This window comes from Aquila chrysaetos, chromosome Z, assembly GCF_900496995.4.
Source record: "Aquila chrysaetos chrysaetos chromosome Z, bAquChr1.4, whole genome shotgun sequence".
NCBI classification, from domain to species: domain Eukaryota; kingdom Metazoa; phylum Chordata; class Aves; order Accipitriformes; family Accipitridae; genus Aquila; species Aquila chrysaetos.
The window spans coordinates 64,466,171-64,487,635 of record NC_044030.1 but is presented as its reverse complement, the minus strand read 5'-3'; the positions used below and the strand labels follow the sequence as shown (position 1 = coordinate 64,487,635).

At 37.4% G+C, this 21,465-nt stretch overlaps 2 protein-coding genes across 4 annotated transcripts in view; one reads left to right on the top strand and one right to left on the bottom strand.

Moving 5' to 3' along the window:
• Positions 1–754: 754 nt before the first annotated feature.
• On the bottom strand, positions 755–9,342 carry SREK1IP1 (SREK1 interacting protein 1). The gene is made up of 5 exons (XM_030003778.2): positions 9,208–9,342; positions 6,437–6,484; positions 4,878–5,026; positions 2,694–2,755; positions 755–1,321 (listed from the first exon to the last, which is right to left on the bottom strand). Exons 1-5 carry the CDS (start codon positions 9,218–9,220, stop codon positions 1,132–1,134), a joined length of 462 nt encoding a protein of 153 aa, XP_029859638.1. The 5' UTR covers positions 9,221–9,342; the 3' UTR covers positions 755–1,131.
• Positions 9,343–9,430: 88 nt separating this feature from the next.
• Positions 9,431–21,465, top strand: part of CWC27 (CWC27 spliceosome associated cyclophilin) — a 119,120-nt gene continuing 107,085 nt past the window's right edge. Inside the window, exons 1-8 of one of the 3 annotated variants that reach the window (XR_005931524.1) lie at positions 9,431–9,671; positions 11,406–11,502; positions 13,097–13,209; positions 14,439–14,582; positions 15,299–15,397; positions 15,579–15,682; positions 16,768–16,837; positions 20,545–20,624. Coding sequence is in view for 1 of the 3 variants with exons in the window: in XM_030003777.1 (XP_029859637.1) it covers positions 9,630–9,671; positions 11,406–11,502; positions 13,097–13,209; positions 14,439–14,582; positions 15,299–15,397; positions 15,579–15,682; positions 16,768–16,837; positions 20,545–20,624 (749 nt within the window). In the remaining 2 variants the exon portion in view is untranslated. The remainder of the gene's footprint in view (positions 9,672–11,405; positions 11,503–13,096; positions 13,210–14,438; positions 14,583–15,298; positions 15,398–15,578; positions 15,683–16,767; positions 16,838–20,544; positions 20,625–21,465) is intronic. The other 2 variants (XR_003921823.2, XM_030003777.1) reach the window with 2 other exon arrangements.

Below are 21,465 nucleotides of genomic sequence, written 5' to 3'. Positions count from 1 at the left end.
AAAACTGCAGGCATGAAGAGCATTTTCAAGAAGCTGTAAACATAGGCACTTTGAGGTTTAGGCATTTCTGGGGTAGGATTATATATCTAAAATCTGCTCAACTCAAAAATATCAGTCTGTCTTGAACCTGTACACCACCACAGTACAAGATATGAATTGGATACACCAGAATCCAGTTATAAAATTTTGACATGCTTAACATTGCTCCCGATAGCAAGTGGTAAATTCTGCTACTGACTTCATGATAGATTGCTTACATTCCACAAGAGGTTTGTTTGCTTGTTTTTTAACTTTTCAATGGGAGTTTTATTAGAATGAATGGAGGTTTCACAATTCTTGTCAACTGTCAGTCTTTGAATTTCCTATTTCGATTCATGTAGGCATTAATCACCACATACTGTATTAACATGGTTCCTAGACCTTTGTAAACAATCTTGCTGGACAGTCATCTAGTGTTAGGAAGCGGCACTTTACATCTATCAAAGATGAAATGGCCATAACTGTAAAAGAACAAAACCTAAATAAAAAGAAAGGACTTTGAAAAAATGTGTAATTGTGTTTCACAGTCTATGACTAAATCAATTTTAGAAGATAATTTTGAAGCAGCAATCTCTTTTAGCTTCTCATTGCCCATTCTTTCCCTTCTCTGGACCCGAACTATTTCATATTTACACTTACTGACTAATGTATGTAACTAGAAAGTGTTATGCAAAACATACATTTATTTAAAGGATAACATAATAGAAAATCTCACTTGAATTTCCAAATTTGATTTAATCATTCTGACATTAAGCATATTTAAGTCCAAATCTTTCTACACAAAGACTTGCAAACTGATGTTTACCATATCCTAGTGTAAAGGATTCCAAACACAACTAATCACTACTGAACTAAGAATAAGAGTGAAGATCTAGTTAAACTTGCATGGTTTAGTACTAATAAACTTGAAATAGAAGAGCAATTTTTTCCCAAATGATCCATTTAATAATTTGAAACACTGATATTTGCAAATCAATTTCTTAAAAATATACATCTCATTTTAAAACAACAGCAATGCAAAGCATAAATAAATTTGATTTGAAAGGAAAATCACATTCTCTGCGGAAGTGAACACAAAAATACACCAGCACCTCAGTCACTACTAGAACTGTCTGAACTATCAGAAGATGAACTTTTTTCCTTTCGTCTCTTCTTTTTCTCCTTTTTATGATGTTTTCCTTTCTTAGATTTATTCTTTTTTTCCTTTTGTCTTTCTTTTTTGTGTGCTTTTTGTTTTTTTGACTTTGGCCTATCCTCTTCAGCTGCACTTGACGAGGAAGATCTAGTAAAAAAAAAAAAAAAAAACCAAAAAAACAAACAAACAGAGAGAGAGAGATTGATATGTAATTAAAGAAGGAAAATGCCACAAGGATAATGTGGGGTTTTTAATTTCAGTATTTATATAATGTCACAAATTAAATTTGGTGTAGAATTTGTACAGTAGTATCCACTGCAAAGCTTATGATATCTCTGTCTGCATGTTCAACTGAACGACAACTTTTCTAATTAAGATTATCATGCCAGAAAAGCAGTATGTTTATAATACAGATTAATTAACAATGGAATAGGCAAGTTGTGTGTTTTTCAACCTTCAATAAGAAAAAGACTGAGAGTACAGACCAACAGAAAAGTGAAACTATGACAGTAAGATAGAGCTTCCAGCTTTTTAAATATCACATGATCAATAACAATACTACAGTAATGCCTTCAGACAAACCTTAATGTGTTTCTCTCGTGCAAAAATCCAAGAGATACAGGTATGACAAATTTGGATGCTCTTGCAGCTGGTAATATTGGTCTCTAACCACCAGTGATGAGTGATTACGTACATAGAAGAATTGAGATGACAATAAAAGTCACGATTATTATACTCAAAAGCGCAGTTTTGTACTACTGTTTACATGATCAACTATTAATTACTTGCATGTAAAGACTACAGCCAACAGACTGACTCTCTTCTATTGTCTTCATAAGTGTAAGTTAGAGCTACACTATGTGAACAAGGAAGGGGAAAAATGCCAATACTCCGCGTCGGGTTCCGGGTGGTGAGCAGTTGCACTGTGCATCACTCGTTTTGTATACTCTTTTATTAGTACCATTGTTGTTGTTGTAACTTCTCTTTTCGTGTTGTCCCAGTAAATTGTCCTTATCTCAGCCCTCGAGGTTCCGTTTTTTTTTTTTTTTTTTTTTTTTTTTTTTTTTTTTTTTTTTTTCCCCTTTTCTCCTTTCTGATTCTTCTCCCCATCCCACCAGATGGGGGCGGGAGGAGTGAGCAAGTGGCTGTGTGGCTGGGCTGAAACCACAACAGGGACCAAGCCCATAATCCTCCTGACTTCTTGTTCTTTTCCCACCACATCTTGCCCAGTGTTGGACAGTCAGAGGGACTATTGCTTTCTCAGACCTGCAGACCTCCAGCTTGCTAGAACTTTCTAGACTTCCATGGTCCTAGCTCTGCATCAGAAAGCCTGTGGCTTTACCATTACCCAAAGAACAAACAAGTTCTCACTGGAAAACAGGAAGCTTTTCAAACAAAAGATGTACTTGCAAATAAACTTGCATCAAAAGAAGCAAGGTTTTCTGAGAAAAAAAACCAAACATCAGGAATATTTCTAAAGTTCTGGTTTGAAATTAAAATACGTGTGTGATAGAGTTACCTTTTCCTTGGTCTCTTTAATCTGTTTTTTTTCTTTGCTTTTTCTTTTTTGTTTCTTTTTTTCTTCCTCCTCATTTAGATCTATGGATAAAAAGTTACAGTTTACAAAACACTTGTCTGAATTAAGATCAGCTTTAAAAGAGTGGCTTCAATAGCAATGTAAAGTTACTACAAAATTCTTGTTAAAAGTTCTTCTTTTCCTTCCTCCGAATTCTGGTCTAGTATAGCAATTTCAGAAATATTTTGCACAGCAGCAGAACTTTTTATACAACTTACATTCTAATGACTTTGATCTAAGCACTAAGAATGAAGGAAGGCCCATAAAACATAGCAAAAAGTTGTGACTTTTCCAGTATTTTTACATCAGCTTTAGGTTTTCATATCCTGTATTTTAAGAGACTTGCCCAAGTCTGAAAACAGGTTATTTAACTAGAATAAACAAAAAAAAAGAATATTGCCTTAGGCTTACATGAATTATATTCACACATCCTCTTTTCACACTTCACAAATAGCTATGACATAACTAAGATAAATTTGAGTTACTGTCAATACACTGTCTACAAAAATTGGCAGAAGAGTCACCCCTCATCTGGTCACGTTTGTTTCCTGCCCTAACACTGGATAATACTGTATAGTACCTTCACATTTCACTTATAAGCAATATTGTTATCACACTGGATGAAATTTCTGACCTTAGGCTTTTCTACACCAGTTCAAAAAGTATTTCTGAATTCTCTGAAATGCAAATCCACTACATAAATACACATTACAATGTCAGCTAACAGGAAAATACTGGCTTTACAATTTATCCTTAAAACAGATAGCTAATTTTGAGCATTTCACCTTACTTCTGTCATACAAATAACTTTCCATAGAGTCTGCATGCTAGTGCAGTTATTCATTTGCTACCATAAATAGAAATTACTGGTCTGTATGTTCTGGAGTGAAATTTGAAAGAATTCAATATGAGTTACAAAAAGCAAATTACTTTTGGGGCAATTAAAAAACATGAACAAGAACGTGCGAACAAGCACTCAGTATTTTTTTTTTAAGAAAACAGTGCAAAAATCTAAGTGCAAACAGTGCAAAAATCTTTAGAAGATGAGGCCACTTGAAAATGGCAAAATCCTGCCTAGATTATTGACAGTTAAAGATACATATCTCCTTACCTATAGCAGCCACAGTTTGAGAAAGAACATAATAAACAGGGATATTACAAGATCAACTAAAGAGCTGTTTTTCCTGCAGGTACCCATCTTCAATTAGTTTAGGGCAGAAAAAAACCTTTACATTCAGAAGTACATAATAAGTGGGAAGAAGTTTTTCCAAAGAAACTTGTTCCAAGAAAGGACTGTTGCAGTACCAATTCAGCACTCCTGACAAGCAGACTATCCATTTCTTTTGAGTATTCCAGCAAATTACAGGGTTCTATCTATCCCTTCTCCTTCCTAAATAGCATCTTTAGCAGGAACTGAATGTCAAGTCTGGAATGTGAGAGCAACAGAAGAAAACATGAAGTTTCAAGGGGCAGAGGGGAAGAATATTCATTCATTTAAAACATGCTATGGTGGAACAACCTCCCCTTCTTACTTAGGGGAACAGCCTCTTTGGAGTCCAAATTCAAATGAACTCAAGTATCTGCTAAATAATCCACCTATTTTCTCTCTGACAAACAGTTGAAGCTCAGACCTTCCAAACAGACAACAGTACTTCTCCAAATATGAATGTTTAAATTCAATTCACTAGCTGTTTCAGTCAAAACACTACTTAGAAACTGGAGAGAAATTCAGCTGTTGTATTTGTCATTAGAATTAAGAGTTACTATCAACTTTAAGATGTTTAAACTACATGCCATAATCAGAAGATTAACTCAGAACATCCACGTCATTTTCTCCTAAGCAGCTTCTTAGTAACAGTCTTATAATCTTTTGTATTTAGGGGCCCTTTTTAAGATGTTCCAAATGGGTACATTACTAATTTCCTATCACAGGAATTAATAATAATAAAAAAAAAGACATAGGTGTATCAAATCTCTGAAGTCTGAACACATGAACTAAAAGACATATTTTTAAAGCACAGGCTAAAAGAACTAAGAGTAGTTATCAAAAAGGATAAAATGAGAGTTCCAGTACTTCAGAAGACCGTTACCCAATTTGCTCTTTAAGAAAAAAAACACCAAAAAAACCACCTTACTCTTTTTTTCACGCAAAGCTTGCAATCTCTGTAGTTCTTCTTCCTCGCTGTCTTCACTGCTAGTGCTGCTAACATCTAAAACAATATCTCTTTGAGGATCTACTCGGAGGAAGTTTCGACATTCAAATGTCAGATGACCAGCTGAACAAAACAAACATTCAGAACGAAAAATTGTAATTTACCAAAAAATACCAGAAACTAAAGAACATCTATTTCAGTATTACTCAGTTTTGAGAAGTGAAAAAAGGCTAGGCTGCAATCTGTGAACGAGGAGGGAGAAGGCTTACTTTGAACAAGCTCAAAGAATTTTGAGAGGTTGTGCAATGTTATTCCATTTAATAGTGCTTTACGACCTCTCTCTTATTTCTGTTAAAGATTTTGTCCAACCTTTACTTTTTATTTTTTAAGGGTCTGAGATCCTTCCTGAAGAAATTACCTAAAAGCATGCAGTGAAATATTTTAAAAACTACAGCAAGTGTGATATATTGCTCTTTTTGCCTCCCTCTAGTGAAACAAAGAATCCTATTTGCTTATGAGACATAATCTTTAACAACCAGTACATAATACCGACTAAACTACTACTTGACTAGTATTTTTAGTTTTCTAAGTTACATCTCAATAATCATGACCAGAGTTAGAAACCTTGTCTTGGATACACCTACTGGAATAAAAAAGAGAAACAAAACAAATTGAAGATATGGTTTGGGAGAAACTAAGCTAAAGACACAGGAATTCAAGTAGCAACTGAAATAAACTTATGTTCTTCGTAACAAAATACCTGTATCTTGAAGACAGAACTTTTAGGAACATAAATATAGGTTGTGTGATTTGACTACAAGTTTCCTTCTCTTCCAGAAAGCTTCTGATACTTACTGCATGTAGAAATGAAGCACTAAATCTATATTGATATCCACGTTCCTTTGGAAGAACAGATACACAAAGCAATTCATTGACAAAATTTGTTGGAGACAAAGTCTACAGCGAAAGAACGAAGCAAGCTTTTTTCCCCTTCACCCCAGATAAAGCTAATGAAAAAAATAGATTAAATAACTCTGTTAAAATTTCAACACAATTCACTGCAAAACACTGTCCATCCCTCCACTGTTCTAAAAACAAGAGTTAGTGATTAATAAGATCATATAGATTTTAAGTTATTCCTCCTTTAAAAGCAGAGTGGACTTAACTTGGTCTGAATTGCCTGCCTAAGCTTGCAGTGAAACTCAGAAGCAGCACAAATGCTAATTTCAGTAGACAGCAAAACCCATGCTTTCAATTCAAAGTTTCTCAAGTAACTGCATTGCAAATGTAGTATATATGAACACAACAGCATACTTCTTTTTCTTCTGTGAAACTCAAGGGTTTTCAAAAGCAGCAATAGGTGTGCAGAGCCAGAAAATGAATAGGAAATAAATAAATAAAATTATGGTAATTTAAACTGACAAATGTCTGGGCAACAAGTGAGCATTCTCCCCGCCCCCTCCTCAAAAAGCTGTTCCAACATCATAAATTGAAGAAAACACTGTAATTTCATATTGCTTACTACAGACTTACGGTAGCCGCACTTCTTGCATCCTGCTCTGATGTTATCCTTATTTCCACCTGAAAGAGAAAATTTCACTATTAGGTGTTGGTAAACAGAACTCTCAAGTTTCTTTTAAATCTGGCTTGATAATGTCAATGCACCAACAGGATTGATCGCTCCTCAGAGTATTAAGTACACTAAGATCTCTTAAAAAAACTTAAAGGCAAAACAGTGCATTTCTAAGGTCACTCTTCTGTACAGTAATCTATCAGAACAAATTTGGCTAGTATAAACTGCTACAGATCATTTAATTTCATGTAACTTATTGCCAAATCCTCATTTGATTTATTATGATCTTTCCATTATGATTTTAATAATTATTCCACTTCTCTGAAAGCTTATGTATTTGTTTAGTTACAGTTTGAACACAGTAATAGCTATGTGACATTCCAGTGATCCGTAACTGTGCACTACAAATGTACTTATAAATTCTAGCAGTGCACGGATGTTGACAGACATGCACTGGAAACTCTGAAGCAATTTACATTTTAATTACAGGAACTGTCTTAAAAAGACAATTAAAAGCAGACCCCCCCCCCCCAAAAAAAAAAAAAAAAAAAAAAAATAAACCAACACTCCTGAAAAGTGACAAAAGACAGATGGAAGCAATTTATTAAAAAAAAAAAAAAAAAAAAGCAGCTAAACAAATTCTTAAATGATTCTGAATCCAGGCAACATGGCATCAAATACAAAGAATTAGTGGGTGCAAGAAAGCAAACGTGGAGTAAAGTGAAGAGCATAACAGAAAAGTCCACAGATGATATGCAGGAAGGAGGACCAGAATAGTGCAAATTTTAGGTATAGAAAGTGTGTGATTTTCCCATCTGAGCCCACAGTTAAGTTAGACACAGTAGGATGTGACTCAGAAGAGAAAACCCAGAGACCCATCCCCCGAAATACATCAGTCTTACTTTTAATCGCCTGAGCCTATTCATCATGAAAGTCACAACTGAATTTCCAAAATCAAAGGGTGCCCTTCTATCTTCCAAATGAATACATAATGAAAAAACCAGTGACTTAAACAGTTACATACAGTTTTCTGAATAACTAGGTCATTTACTTAAATAAATAAATAAGCAAACATAACAAGAAATCCATGACGGAAATTAGAGAACCAGAAAGGGGGTACATCAGCTCCATGAATTTAGAATTTGATTTACTGAGACAAGCACTGTCTTCAGAAAATTCTACTCAGAATAACAGAGGGAACTAAAGACTCATAAAAGGAAACATCCTGCCCCAGAATGGGCCAAAGGCCAGATGATTGCCAAAGCAGCACAAACTAGGGGAAAGGTAAAGGTGGCAGGGGGAGATCCTGACCACCGACTCAATTCCAGGCTGGAAGAATTTGCCCCCCCCAACCCTGCGTGCTAATCTACATAGCAAGCGAGGCTAATTTAAATATAACCAGCCAATAGCAGATGAGAGGGTGGCTGCTAACAAACGAATGTAAATTTAGGAGGGTTTTTACCAATCGTGTAACAGAATAAATAACGTTGTAGTTTTCTGGTGTTGTGTGCCAGCTTTGTGGAGTTACCACCTGGCACCCATCTCTGCGCAGACTTCAAATAAACAGATTTCTCGGCTCTGTGCGCAAGACCGGCTTATCGCACGCCGGGTACCGACCCCCGCTCGTGGGACAACACGTGCAGGTGCCATTTGTCAGGATTTCCAATAGCAACACCCAGCAGATGACAAGAACATTATCATGAAATAGTCCCACCAAACTCTTGAGACTGAAATTTTATTACTATTTTTGGCTTTAAATAATTATGCTAGAAAGAAGGTTTTAGACTAGATGATTAAAAGCAAACAAATTAGTAGAAACTTCCTTTTCTCACCCTCTTCTTCCCAGGTATTAATCCTCAAGAAAATTAACAAACAACACAGCAGCAACCATCACTAAGGACCTCATTAATTCAGTGGAGCACAAGGTTGCAAAAAAAAGCTTCAGAAACCTTTGAATGCAGATGCGAGATGTCTTCCTCAAAACCCCCTTCTAGAATAGGAACAAGCTTGTTACGGTCTTCTCTTTTCTTAAGAGAAGAAGCTTACCAGAGCTCAGGCTTGTTCAGCTGTGCTCCAACCAAACTCCTCATGCCTCAGGATGAAGAAAAAATTAGGAAGCAACGGCTATAGGTTTGGCTAACACAGTTCTAAATACCTTGCAAAGAGCACAAGCGCTTCTGCCTGCCCTGTCTCACCACCGCTCTCAACGGGTCTATTTGAACAATGATCTAGTGGGACACAAACGTTAATCCAGAACAAAAGCTGAGGAGGAAAACCGAGCCTGACAACAACCATTCTCTGGATCTAACTTTAAAGGCGGCGGGTGATACTAGCAGACGGTAGGAACGTAGCACTTGGTCATCACTCTCCGAAACGCCGGGGAAAGGCCCCGCAGGCCTAGGGCGAAGCGACTGCATGGCTGCGCTCATCAACGGCCCGCCTGACCCCCCTCCCCCGGCCATCTCCCTCCCGCTGCCCCCACGCCAGCTGGGTTAGAAACCGGCTGTGCAGACTGACCGGAGCAACGTCGCTCCGCCGGCAGCCCCCGCGGCCTCAGGTCGATGCGCCTCTGGGGAAACTTCCACGGCGACGCGCGGTCGCGTGCCCCTCCCCGCCGCCAAATACTTCCATCAACCCGCCGCCACTTATTTCCCCTTCCCAACATGCCAGCCCTGGGGACAGCCGGCTGTTGCCCCTTCTCTCCCCGCAGACCCGGCCGGGAGCCCCTTACCCGGCAGAGCCATGGCACCTCCCGCCGCCGTCCTCGCCTGCCCGGCCCGGGCCTGCAGCGGCGCCTCTCCCCGCCGGAAGGCTTTTCTAGGAGCACTCTCGGACCGTGCCACTCACAGTGAGGACGGGGGGGGCCTCAGTAGCGGGCGGGAGACACGGGGAAGGACTGCAGCTGTCTGGAGAAGCCTCCACGTCTTTCTGAAAAAACTTCTTCCTCAGCGACTCCCGTAGAGACTCCGACCGGGGACTCATCCCTTCGTCCTTCCTCCTGGCCTGCGCAGCCTCCTCCCCACCTCCCTGGGCTTCATAGAGGCGCCCAAGATGGCGGGAGGTCCGGGGCGGTCGGAAGCGTTAGAAGGGAAGCGTATCTAGAGCATCGAGCTCGGGCGGTTGATCACCTGCTGAGACGCTCCTTTCCCGACCATGAGCAACATCTACATCCAGGAGCCCCCCACGAACGGCAAGGTGCGGCTCGCCGGGGGCAGGGGCCGCGGTGGGCAGGCCAGGCCGTCGGGTGGAGGGGAGCTGTACTGCGGCGTGGGCGAGGGGGCTGCGCGTGCTGTGGGGGCGGGGGGCTGCTTGCTGAGAGGGGTGTGCGCTCCTCGGGGAGGGAGGGGGGTGCGGGTAAGGAAACTGTGTGTTCCGTGGGGGCTTTGTAGGCGAGGAGGGTGCGCGCTATGCGTGGGGAGCGCGGCTGGGGAGGCCGCGGAGGTGCGTGCGGGGGTATCCGCGTGAGGGGGCTGCGCACTCTGCGGGGTGGGGGTGTGTGGTGCGGTGTGGTGTGGTGTTGTTGCCGAAATCCGGAATAAAACTCCTTAACAGCAATGAGAAGTTAAGAAGCAGGCACTCCTTTATTGCAGCGCTGGGCACACGGGGGATCGCTCCACCTATCGTGTGCCCCTGTCTGGTTTAACTATGCAGGTTAAATACACACCTGTTATACATATTCACTAGATTTCCGAGAAATGTTATACATAATCATTAGTTTTCCGAGAAACTATTAACATATGTAAATGTCCTTTACGCAAGCGCGTTAGAGGTCTCTGGTGGTCTTCAGAAGCCCTCTGGTGGTCTTCCATAGTCTTCCTCACTTGTCCGCTTCTTGACCTCTTAGGTGATTCTGCGCAGTACGATTCTTGCCATCGTATATTAGATTACACAAAAGTACATTCTATGTTAATTCCTTTTCTATGATTGGTCTTTTAATCATACCACCTTATTAATATTCTTATGTTAAAACAATCATTGGTCGATCTCACATAATCCATTAACCAGAACTTTGATCAAAGTAGGGTTTCTAAGCAACAGAACTAAGGTCCATAACAATTTCTTAAAACAAACCACTATAATTAACCGATCATTGTTAGAATTCTATGGTTAACTGACTGTCAACAATACTTGTATTCTTATGATTATGCTTAGCACAGTTTGTAATGTTCCTAAGTCTCTATAACTACGTTGCAAACTTCACACTCCTATCTCACGATTTTGTTTTAATCAAATCTTTATCAAAGTATTTGCAACAGTGTGGCGTGGTGTGTGTGCACTGCGGGTGCTTTTGAAATGGGGGGGTGTGGAGAAATTGTATGTTGCAGGGGACTGGGGGGGACCGGGGAGGAGAATATGCGCTGCGTGTGTGTGGTGGCGGTCTCCGTCGTGTGGTGCTGGTTTGGTTAAAGTCAGTTTGAGGTGATATAGCCCTTAAAGACGTTACCTGAGTCAAGGCACGACATGTGCTGTGTGGATACATAAAGCAGAGCTGTCCTTGGAGAGTTTAATTTCATTTCCTCTGTTCTCGACTATATGTTAGGTTCTAAATTTTATTATGATTTCTCACTGAATTTAGTGGTATTACTTGTAGGAGTGGTATATGCCTTTGGAGATTTATGGCATAACTTATTTTTTTTTCTTCCCGTGTTGTTTCATTATGGAAGTGATAAAGGGTATTTAAGTTTCTGTCATGTGTCAGGTACCAGGTCATTGGCCTTGAAGCCTTATTATACGTATCACTTCAGAACTGTATCTTAAGTTCTGGCAATACTGTCTAGAACTAACAGTAGCTGCCTGGCATGTTTGAATGTCTACTACTGTTACTAATATAATGAATTCAGAAGTATTTTTTTAACTCAGCAATGATATTCTTTGATCAGTGACTAAGTTACAATAAAACTAATGGTGTATTTAACTATATTTTTATAGGTTTTGCTGAGAACAACAGCAGGAGATATAGATATAGAATTATGGTCAAAAGAAGCACCAAAAGCATGTCGAAATTTCATCCAGCTTTGTATGGAAGGTAATGACTGAATGGGAGAGGAGGAGTTGAAATCATTTCATATGCAATCTTTATGCCTTTTTTTGTAAAATAGAGGTCATAACTATGATTTAACTTTAATATATTAATGAATATTTTTGTATTTGGAAAACATTAACTCTCAGACAATATTTTTCAAGGTTATGAAGGAATCTGGTGGAAAAAAAGAAATTTTTTTGGTGGTTTTCTCAAATGTAGCAGATGATGTAGTATTACTGAAAAGTTGTATGTCAGAAGCTTGGGAAGGCTTATTTTCAGCAAGGCTCTACTAAGTATAACTACTTCTTTAATGTATGTATGAAATGGCAATGATGCAATATTGGACATCCTCCAAAATTCTCGTTTCCATATCACCATCTTTACTACCTTTTCATTTTTTTTCATGAGTGCTTCTTATGTTTCATTTGCTGTAGTTTTTTGTTGATGGAAGCTCTGTAACATTCTTCGCTGAGGTAGTGGGTACCAGAATGAGAAGCTCCCAACTGAGGAAAACTGTAACAAGAATTTGTGAAGGACCTGGTGCCTTTATGTGTTTTCTAGCTGCTGCTATTATCCCATTTATGCATTTATAGAGTGATTAAGAGTTCTTTTAGCCATCCTCTGTTAAGGAAAAATAGACGTCTAGGATTTGTGCTTCCAGCACGGATCCAGCCTGTTCTGTGTTCTTATACCTAATGTGGAGATGTGGATATTTTTTGCAATGGTAAATCAATTTCTTAGCCCTTGGTAAGTCCTAAGAGTTCATTTACCCTCAGTGTTAAAGAACTGGGCTTTATTTCCTTTCTGAATTTGTCTGACTGCTGTGTAGGATCCTATGCTTTGTATAATAAATTCGAGTATTTCTTTTGTGAGTATCCTAGCATATAATATATTTAGCTATGCTGCAACATTTGCAGATACTGCTTTGTCTTGCAGCATGCTGCAGATTTATTTATTTAAAAAAAAAAAGATCAACCAGAAATACATGTCAAGTAAGTTTTCTTTTGTTTTCTGATGATCTCATAAGCCTTATCTGATAGATAGATAGATAAAAGAAGATAACTTGGGGAGCAAAATATACCACATATTTCATTCTGTGAAAATGATCAGTTTGGGTACAGTGTAGGTGTTGGAAGGAGTGACACCTGTGTTCCATGCTGGTGAGTGAAAATGCTAATCATTTGGTGTATGGAAATGGCTAACGATGTATGTGAGATGTGGGCTGGGACAGTCCAGTAGTTTTAGCTCTCCTTTTCAATTGATGTATGTTGGTAGTATCATTCCAGTGATAAAACTTAAAGGCTGAAAAGAAAATAATTCATCAAAATCATCTTGTTGGGGATGTGCAGTGTCTTTTGCAACAGAAACATAGGACACCACGTTTCTTTTCATAAATATCATCAACAATACTTTGTAGCTGAGATGCAGTCACACTGAGCTGTAGAGGAGGGAACCCAGTGGAAATAACAGAATCCAGTTACAGTACTTGCTTTCTGGAACTTCAGTCTTGACACCTCTGCATATCTAGATAAAAGTTTGATTTTGAGACCACTTACATGTATTGAATATCCTCTTTTTTTTTTTTTTTTTTTTTTAGATTATTACAATAACACAATATTTCACAGAGTAGTGCCTGGCTTTATAGTGCAGGGAGGTGATCCCACTGGTACTGGATCAGGTGGAGATTCAATCTATGGAGCCCCCTTCAAGGTACATATCTGTATATCTTATGCATTAATTTTGGGTTATTCTCTATCAGTTGTACTTCCTACCATGTTAGGTTTTGAGAAAACAAACCTTATATTAGAAATGCAACATTAATACGTGTACAGTAATTGCTTTCACATGTTGCTTCAGTATTTTTGAATATGCCTTTTTGGATTGAGAGTTCTTAAGTCTAGCTGTTCTGATATCATGATAAATGTATAACCTTACTAGCATGAACTTCGCAAGGAAAAATAGGGGAGGGGAAGAGTGAAGAGTAGGTGTTGTGTTGATATGTGGCAAAATCAGATGCAGAAATGTACATTGTTTATGCACATTATATCTCATTTAGCTAAGGTCTCTGAATGTTGTATATGTGTTCATAGGGATTGGTACCTAAGCAGAGAACAAAACAAATGTAATATTTGTTATTATATTATTATAGTATTATAATACTATACAGTACAGTATTATAGTAGCATCGCTGCTTAAGATTAGTGGTATCTCAATGTTACAGTGTTTAGAATTGTGATACTGCCATGGTATTAACATGCTCATTGCTTTCACCTTGCTTTGAAAGTAGTCCTTTTCTGTTGTCTTATGGTCCAGAAAATGTTCTTCCTATGAGTTTTTGCAACACTGTTATATTACAACCTGTTATTTAGCTTCCAATTGTTTTATGTGAATTAGGGTTTTTCCCCTAAAAACAGTGGTTAACAAGAGTGATAGTTTTACAAGAAATGTCTGAAACGCAGTTACTTTCAGAAATGCCTTGGATCTTCTTAATATTGGGGGGATAATAAATTCCAAGAAAAGTAATGAATAGCAATTGATTATTAGGCAACGATTGGAAAAAGAGAACGTTAATAAGACAGAACTTAGAGTTATTAAATCATGTGTCTTTATTATTGATATACTATTTTCCAATTTTTTTCTTTCAGTGGTTGGTTTTTATGTGTTTATGGTTTCTTTTGAAAGAAGATTGTTCACTTGTTTTCATTATTATAGGCACTAAGAAGAAAAAACATTGACTAAAAATAATCTTTTCTGCTGAAAACATAGGGTTTTAAATACAATTGTGGCATTAAGTTTCAAAAGACTTTGGTTTTATTACTGTCTGAAATCAACAGCGTATTTTCTGTGTGTGCATATTGATGTAAATAAGCCGTAGCTAAAGAATTGGAAAAAATAGTTACACACTTAAATCGTGTTCTTTTCTCTTCTGTCTTTGCCAGGATGAGTTCCACTCACGATTGCGATTTAATCGAAGAGGACTTGTTGCTATGGCAAATGCTGGGCCCCATGATAACGGAAGTCAATTTTTCTTTACGTTGGGTCGTGCAGATGAACTTAATAACAAGCACACAATCTTTGGAAAGGTCTGCTACATGTATTAAGGTCCCAGTTTGAGTTTGACAGAAGCTACTATAAGTTTCTTTGTCTTCAAAGGCTGTTTTAGTGTTGTTTGCTACTACGTACATTTAAAATATATTTCAGTGCTTTCTAAGCTGTCTCCGTTATCTTTGTTTCCCATGTCCGGTAAAAATGTTTCCCATAATTATATTCTTTGTTGTTGTTATTCTTCTAAATTATATTTTCATGTCGTGCTTCCTTTGAATAACCTTACTAATATTATTATGGCTCTTATTAATCAGTTCATGTAATACTAGTGACATTTTAGAAAATGCTGTTTGTAAGTTCTAATTACCCAAGAAGCGTCAGGAAAATGAAAAACGTGAGATGAATTTACCACCCTCGTGATTTACTTGAAAGAAAAACCAACAATGTTTTTTATTTCACAGTGTCTTTTATTTTCCTGTTTCATAGCTCACAGTAAGAATTTGACATCTTCCCCTGCATACACTCTCAAAAATGCAGGTTTAGCTATATGTATTCTTTCAACTTTTGCTGTTAAATTTAAAAAAAACAAACCTTTGTGCATTGTATTTGCTGTCTTTTAGAAGTCTTACATGCTTACACTATTTCCTGTATCATTTGTATTTTCAAAATTCTTCACATAATAATTGCCTTGCATTTTGTGGAATAATTAAATTATAGGCAAGGACTTTCAAACCTTTTTTTATAAATTTGACAGGTTACAGGGGATACAATATATAACATGTTGCGCCTGGCTGAAGTAGAAGTAGACAAGGAAGAGAGACCTCTCAGTCCACACAAAATAAGAAGCAGTGAGGTAAGTACGTTCTGCTTTGGAATTTGAAATTTTAAAATTCTTTTGTTCATAGTGTTCAGAAAACTGTGTTCTAGTATGAAAACTTGGCATGTCTTTTTATATATTGTTTTAAAGTATTGAATCATTTAATTATAACATAATACTTACTAAAGATGTGTCTAAAATACTACTTTTTTAACAGGTTTTGTTTAATCCTTTTGATGACATTATTCCAAGACCGAGTAGAAAGCTGAAGAAGGACAAGCCAGAAGAAGAAGCTAAGAAGTCCAAAGTAAAAGGCACAAAGTAAATATATGCAACTTAAGTGGTGGTTAATTTTCTTTCACCTTTAATTTGCAGCTCGGTAATTTTGTATTTCTGCTTTTGAAATACAAGGCTTTACCAAAATGCACACAGGAATGTTCCCTAATCTTAGCAAAACCTACTTCCCCATTTCTGAAGAGATCATAGAAATCTAGTTGCTCTGACTGAAGTGGTTACTGTGCCTCAGCTGAGCTGTAACTGTTTCATGCATGCTGATAGTTTCTTGCAAAAGAAAGGTAAAAGGTAGCTTAAGCCTTTCCCATGGTCAAGAATGTGCAGTCATTCCTTTGTGACTGGGATGACACTGAGGTGAGTATGTACTAGTAACTAGGTCATAGCTCAGTTGTTTGAGTTTTTTTGAACATGTCAGCTACCACTTCTCTCCCTCTAAAATACTTCATAAAAGGCAGGCATTTTGACATGGGAAACTTCAGTTTCTGTGAATGAAATTTGGTACTCATAAACATGCAATGAAAAGTAATAGGAAATCTAAAGTGTGTGTATGCTGCCAGTTCTGCTGGACAGAAATAGAACATGTTGTGACTGACAGGTTCCAACATACTGTAAACAATTAATTAAAAAAAAAAAAATTAATGATCATAATTTCTTTTAATTACATTCTGTGAATGTGTGCATTTGATGCCTTTCTGAGCTGTCATATCTTCAAAATTTTGTTTGCTACTTGAGTGTGGCTCTGTTGGAAAAAAAAAAAAACAAACCCTGAAAAATTGCAACTGCTCTGTTTTCAGACCTGTCAGCATTTCACAGTCTGTGAAAGTACTAACTAACAAGGCAGAATTTCTGAGGGTCCGCCTTACTATTTTCTAAGTGATGCTTTGCTATCCTGATTGTTTTGTCTCAGGAATAGAATAGAGCATGCTTCTCTAAATATTCGTGGTTTATTGCAAAACAACATGTTGTAGTTGTTTGAAATTGGTACATTTAGCAGGACAAAAAGTTTTTAAAAAAAATCACATGCAGTATGAAAGTAATATGTTTACAGTTTATGGAATGTTAATAAGACAGTATTTAAAGTTTTGCTAGACAATGTGTTTTCTCTCTTAAAGAAATTTTAACCTGCTTTCCTTTGGTGAAGAAGCTGAAGAAGAAGAGGAGGAAATCAGTAGAGTTAGTCAGGTACTCTACCAAACCATGCCCATTTTGCTTTTCAACTTAAAATCACCTTTTTTGCATGTTTGTGAAAAGCTTTAAAGTTCTTGATCTTGTCCTTCAGTTTTGAGCTTTGAACAATAATTCTAGAAATTACTTGTTTTTATGATTCTATTTTAATGTGTTGAAAAAAACCAGAAGTTTTTAACTTTTCTAGCTTTGAAGGTGCCTTCAGTTACTGCACATTTTAGATTTCCATAAACTTAAAGTTTCATATTTCATAGTGTAGATCTATGTCTGCTCTTTAAAATTCATGGAGATGATAGGTATTTTATGCTTCTTCACCTCCTTAATTATAAGATTGTGATCTGATGGTAAAATATTTGAGGTTTGAAATAGATCAAGTTGTTCGTTGCCAGTGCATTCTTAGCTCCATTTTCTTATGTACCTCCATTCTGTGTGCAAAATGAAGCAGGGTTATTGTGGGGAAAATAGTGTATTATCATAATTAAATATTGCACTGTTGTGAATTCTCCACATTCATAGAACTAGGGTTGCATAGGTAGTTGCATTTCCTTACCTGACTTGGCCACTTAAATAAGGTTAGTTTAAAAATTTCTTTAACAAGTTGTCATTCTCATTTCTACTGCTGCCCAAATTATTTCTTTAGAGCCCCGGGCTTTTTTACTTCTCTGTACGGTTTGGGTGCCTACCTGCTTCAGTTAATGATCACACCACTTGGTGCTGAATCCTATATCACATCAGTGAAAAAATGGTCCTTAGTCCTCAGAATTTAGTTAACATACAAAAAACCAACAGTAAATAATGAATATTACAGTGAGATGGTATCAGTCAGGATGATAGTAGAGGTCTATCGCAACAGTATTTTTAACTATTTTTCTTTCTTGTTTCATCTTACCAGTCAGACTCACTATACTTGTTTACCTTAACATGCTCATCTGCAGTTCTGCTCTTGGTATATGTCTGGCATTTAACTCAGTTGCTTTGATGTTCTTCCCTTTCATGCCAAATACTTGCTTTTCAGTTTAAAATTATCTAAGTAGAACACCTCTTTCATGACAAGCCCAGTTTCAGTCTTGTCATGGTGTCTTCAACTCAGTGTTAAACTCTCATTCTCATATTTGTCCTGACTAAATTCTGGACTAGCTGTAGCTGGGAAAATAACCAAGAGTTTATGAAGAATTTCTGTTCATTCTTTACAACAGAAAGAAACCTTTTTTCCCAAACTTCATTGCTGGTTTCTAATAGGTCTAGATCAGTATCTCTATAGTTCTGGACATAACTTTAAATTGAAGTATGTGAACTTCAACACCAACTTTCGTTCTCTGTTTTCAATAAGAAAAATTGAAGGACAAAGTTAATAATGGGATTCTTTGACATCTACAAATTCAGAATCCTCCTGTGAACTTTTTTTAGTTGCTAGATGCAGTAAGTCTTGCTTGTTTCAATGTGAGAAGGGTATACTTTTAAGGACTGAGGTTGAGAGGAAAGTCTGCAGGTAACTGAGGAATCCTCTAATAGATCTGGGAAAAGGGAACATTTTCTATTACTTTTAAGTGCAGTGAGGTTGAGGATAAAATTATCTAAACAGTAAATGAAAACACCATGTATCAGGATGAAATTTTTGTGGTATTTAATGGTTTCACGTTTACATGTAAAAAATAAAAATTCTTGTCTTTGTCACATCATATTAACCAAGTGAGTACTAAATGTAAGAATGCCTCCCCAGGTCTTTTTTCCATCTTCCCCATTATGAATAATTTTCTACTTTGGACTTGTTCAGCCTGGACTACACTTAGACTAAGTGAGGGAATATATTTTGAGGGAATATATTTTGTGTTTGCTGCAATGCATCACCAGACTCTAGTTCCTGAGATTTGTACAAAGAAGGGCAAGAAGGATAACTGGGGATATGGATCAAGGTAACTTTAAAATTAAAAAAAAGGGAGAGAGGGAGGGAAAGATGAGAATGATTATTCCCTATTTCTTACAATATGGAAGTTGAGACATAAAGATAAATGAGCAAATAAATACACAAAGAAAACTATTTTTCCCTCTTGGAATTTAAGTTGTGAACATTTATGCCACAGAACATGATTAAATTGAGAAGTATAAATACTTTCAAAAAGAGATTAAACAAGGGATTAGGGCCATTGGTGTCTTTTAAATGTTACAGGTCAAATTGTGTCTTCTGTATCAGGAGAGTCTCTAAATGGTTATATTGTAGGGAGTATGAATCTTAGAAAGAAAATTTCTGTGCCCCAGGAGGTTATAGAAGGCAGAGATCACAGTATTAGGGAATTTTATGTCAAGGAATGGCAAGAGCAGAATGGCTGCATGAGGGAAGATGAGTGAGGAGACAGGAGTGATTCCAGCACAGGCAGTACACTCGCCAACAGGGGCACAATGCCACAGGGTCTGGATACAGCAGGCAGACTTGATTGCTGGTAAAAGGGTCCTGGACACAGTACGCAATAACCAAGACCAAGGTCCCCATCCAGAGGGTTCACTCAGGAGGGGCAAGAGATGGGACAGGAGACAGAGCTGGAGACAAGTCTACAATGTGGGTCCAACAGGCCCATCCAGAAGACAGGGTTAGACACAGGTACACCTCTGACATAGCTCAGGCAGTGAGTGGATTTTCTCAGGCCTGAGCTGAAATGGTGCTCATGGCCAGAGGAGCTCCAGGTAAAACTCTTCAAGGCCACTAAGACTATTAGTGCACTCTGGGACCTGACAGTGGGGCCCTCACTGCTTGTTGATTAAACTGAAGCTTTCAGTGTCCAAACTGCTCATTTAATTGTATGTACTTATTCGGAGTAGTTTACAAAGGTGATAATCACTTGACTTACATTACATCTAACTCTGAACACATACACACGCACAAATTACTTGTTGAAGGAAGTGATTTTTTCATGCTGAATGTGTTAGTCTTTTTTTCTACATAATAAAAAATCGAAGTTGTGTTTGAATGAGTAAGATTTTATTAACCACACAACTACTGTCTTCCTGAAAGGATTATAAAATGCAGCTGAAATGGAGACATTCAGCTCACAATACAGACTTTCTGTAACAGATTTTTAGTCTGATTTCAGTCTGAAATTTAAGTGTACTTTTTGGATTAGCATGGGGAATGCTTTCTTACTGCAGTCTTTCTACCTGAAGATCTTATGTGTTCTTAGATTAATTTGACTGCTTGCTTCAGTAGATGATTCCTGCATGCTGTATGGCACGTTGTTAATTTCTTTTTTTCCCTAGGGGTCTAATTGGTGTTCTACTAATTGATAAGTACTGCTTTGTCTATGGTAGTTCTTTTGTGTTGTTATATGCCATTATTGGGAAGTCAAGTCCTTAAGTCTTCATACACTTAAATATATATATGCTAGACTATGTACCCTTATGATGTGTAATGATTGTGATGATTAAACAATCTCTTTTTTTTTTTTTCTTTTTTTTTTTTTGTCTTTCCTTTGAAATTAAGTGCATTGCTATTGCAAAACTACTTTTTAAATCCATGAGGTCAGTTTGATGCTCCTCTTTCTGGAACGCCTTCTCTGTTCTTCTGCTATTAAAAGTGTTTATGCTTACTGATTAGGCTAAAGCTAACAACAAATTATCTTTTTCTTTCCAATATCCTTTTTCACTGTCTGTTCTCTTAAACACTGATATTTGTAATACCTTTTTTTCTTTTTTTTTTTTTTTTTTTTTAACAGAGCATGAAGGGAAAAAGTAAAAGTAGTCATGATCTACTGAAGGATGACCCACATCTAAGCTCAGTTCCTGCTGTCAAAAGGTTGATATGTGATTTCTAATTTCCAGGACAGATTTATTTTCAGGATGTTAGACCTGATTAGCATCATGTATACTCATTGTTCGTCTGTTACTCTTTAAGAAATTAACAATGGTAATGCTGGATAAGACCAAATGTTCCTCTAACCCACTACGCTGTCACCAACATTTGCCATCAGTGGATGCCTAACAAAGAATAAAAGCAGGGCATGTTTACCTGAGTAGTCTCTCAGCCTCCATCTACTTTCAGCACAGGGGACTGTCAGAGTTTGATGTGATTCACCTGTGTAGTAATCCTTAATAGAGCTCTTGTCAAAGTACTTATTCAATCTCTTGTAATATTGTTTATATTCACACCCTCCTGTCTGCTGTAGGAAGAAGTACCTCCCCTTTTTGTTCTGAACCTGACTGCCACTGGCATCATTTGATAAATTCTAACTCTTACACTGGAAGAGACAGTGAGCAGTCAGTCCCTTTATACCTCTCTTTACTACAATCCCTTCTTAAGCCATCTCTTTTCTAGCCTAAACTTTTAAAGCCTACACAACTTTTCCTTACGGAGAAGTTGTTCTGTACCTGTGGTTATTCTTGTTGCTTTTCCCAATCCTGGTTCTGTTCTAAAATATCTTTTATTTGTTTCCCCCCAAATCTAAACAACATATTAAAAATGAGGTGAATCATAGAACTGGAAGCGTGCATAAAGATGGTCTCTGTTTTCTTCTCTATTTAATACTTAATACCTGATTTGCTTTTTTAACCACTGTTGAGTATTGAGCTGAGACAATTCCATGACAATGTATCAACTACAAGAATTTGCTTACCATAGAATCATAGAATGGTTTGGG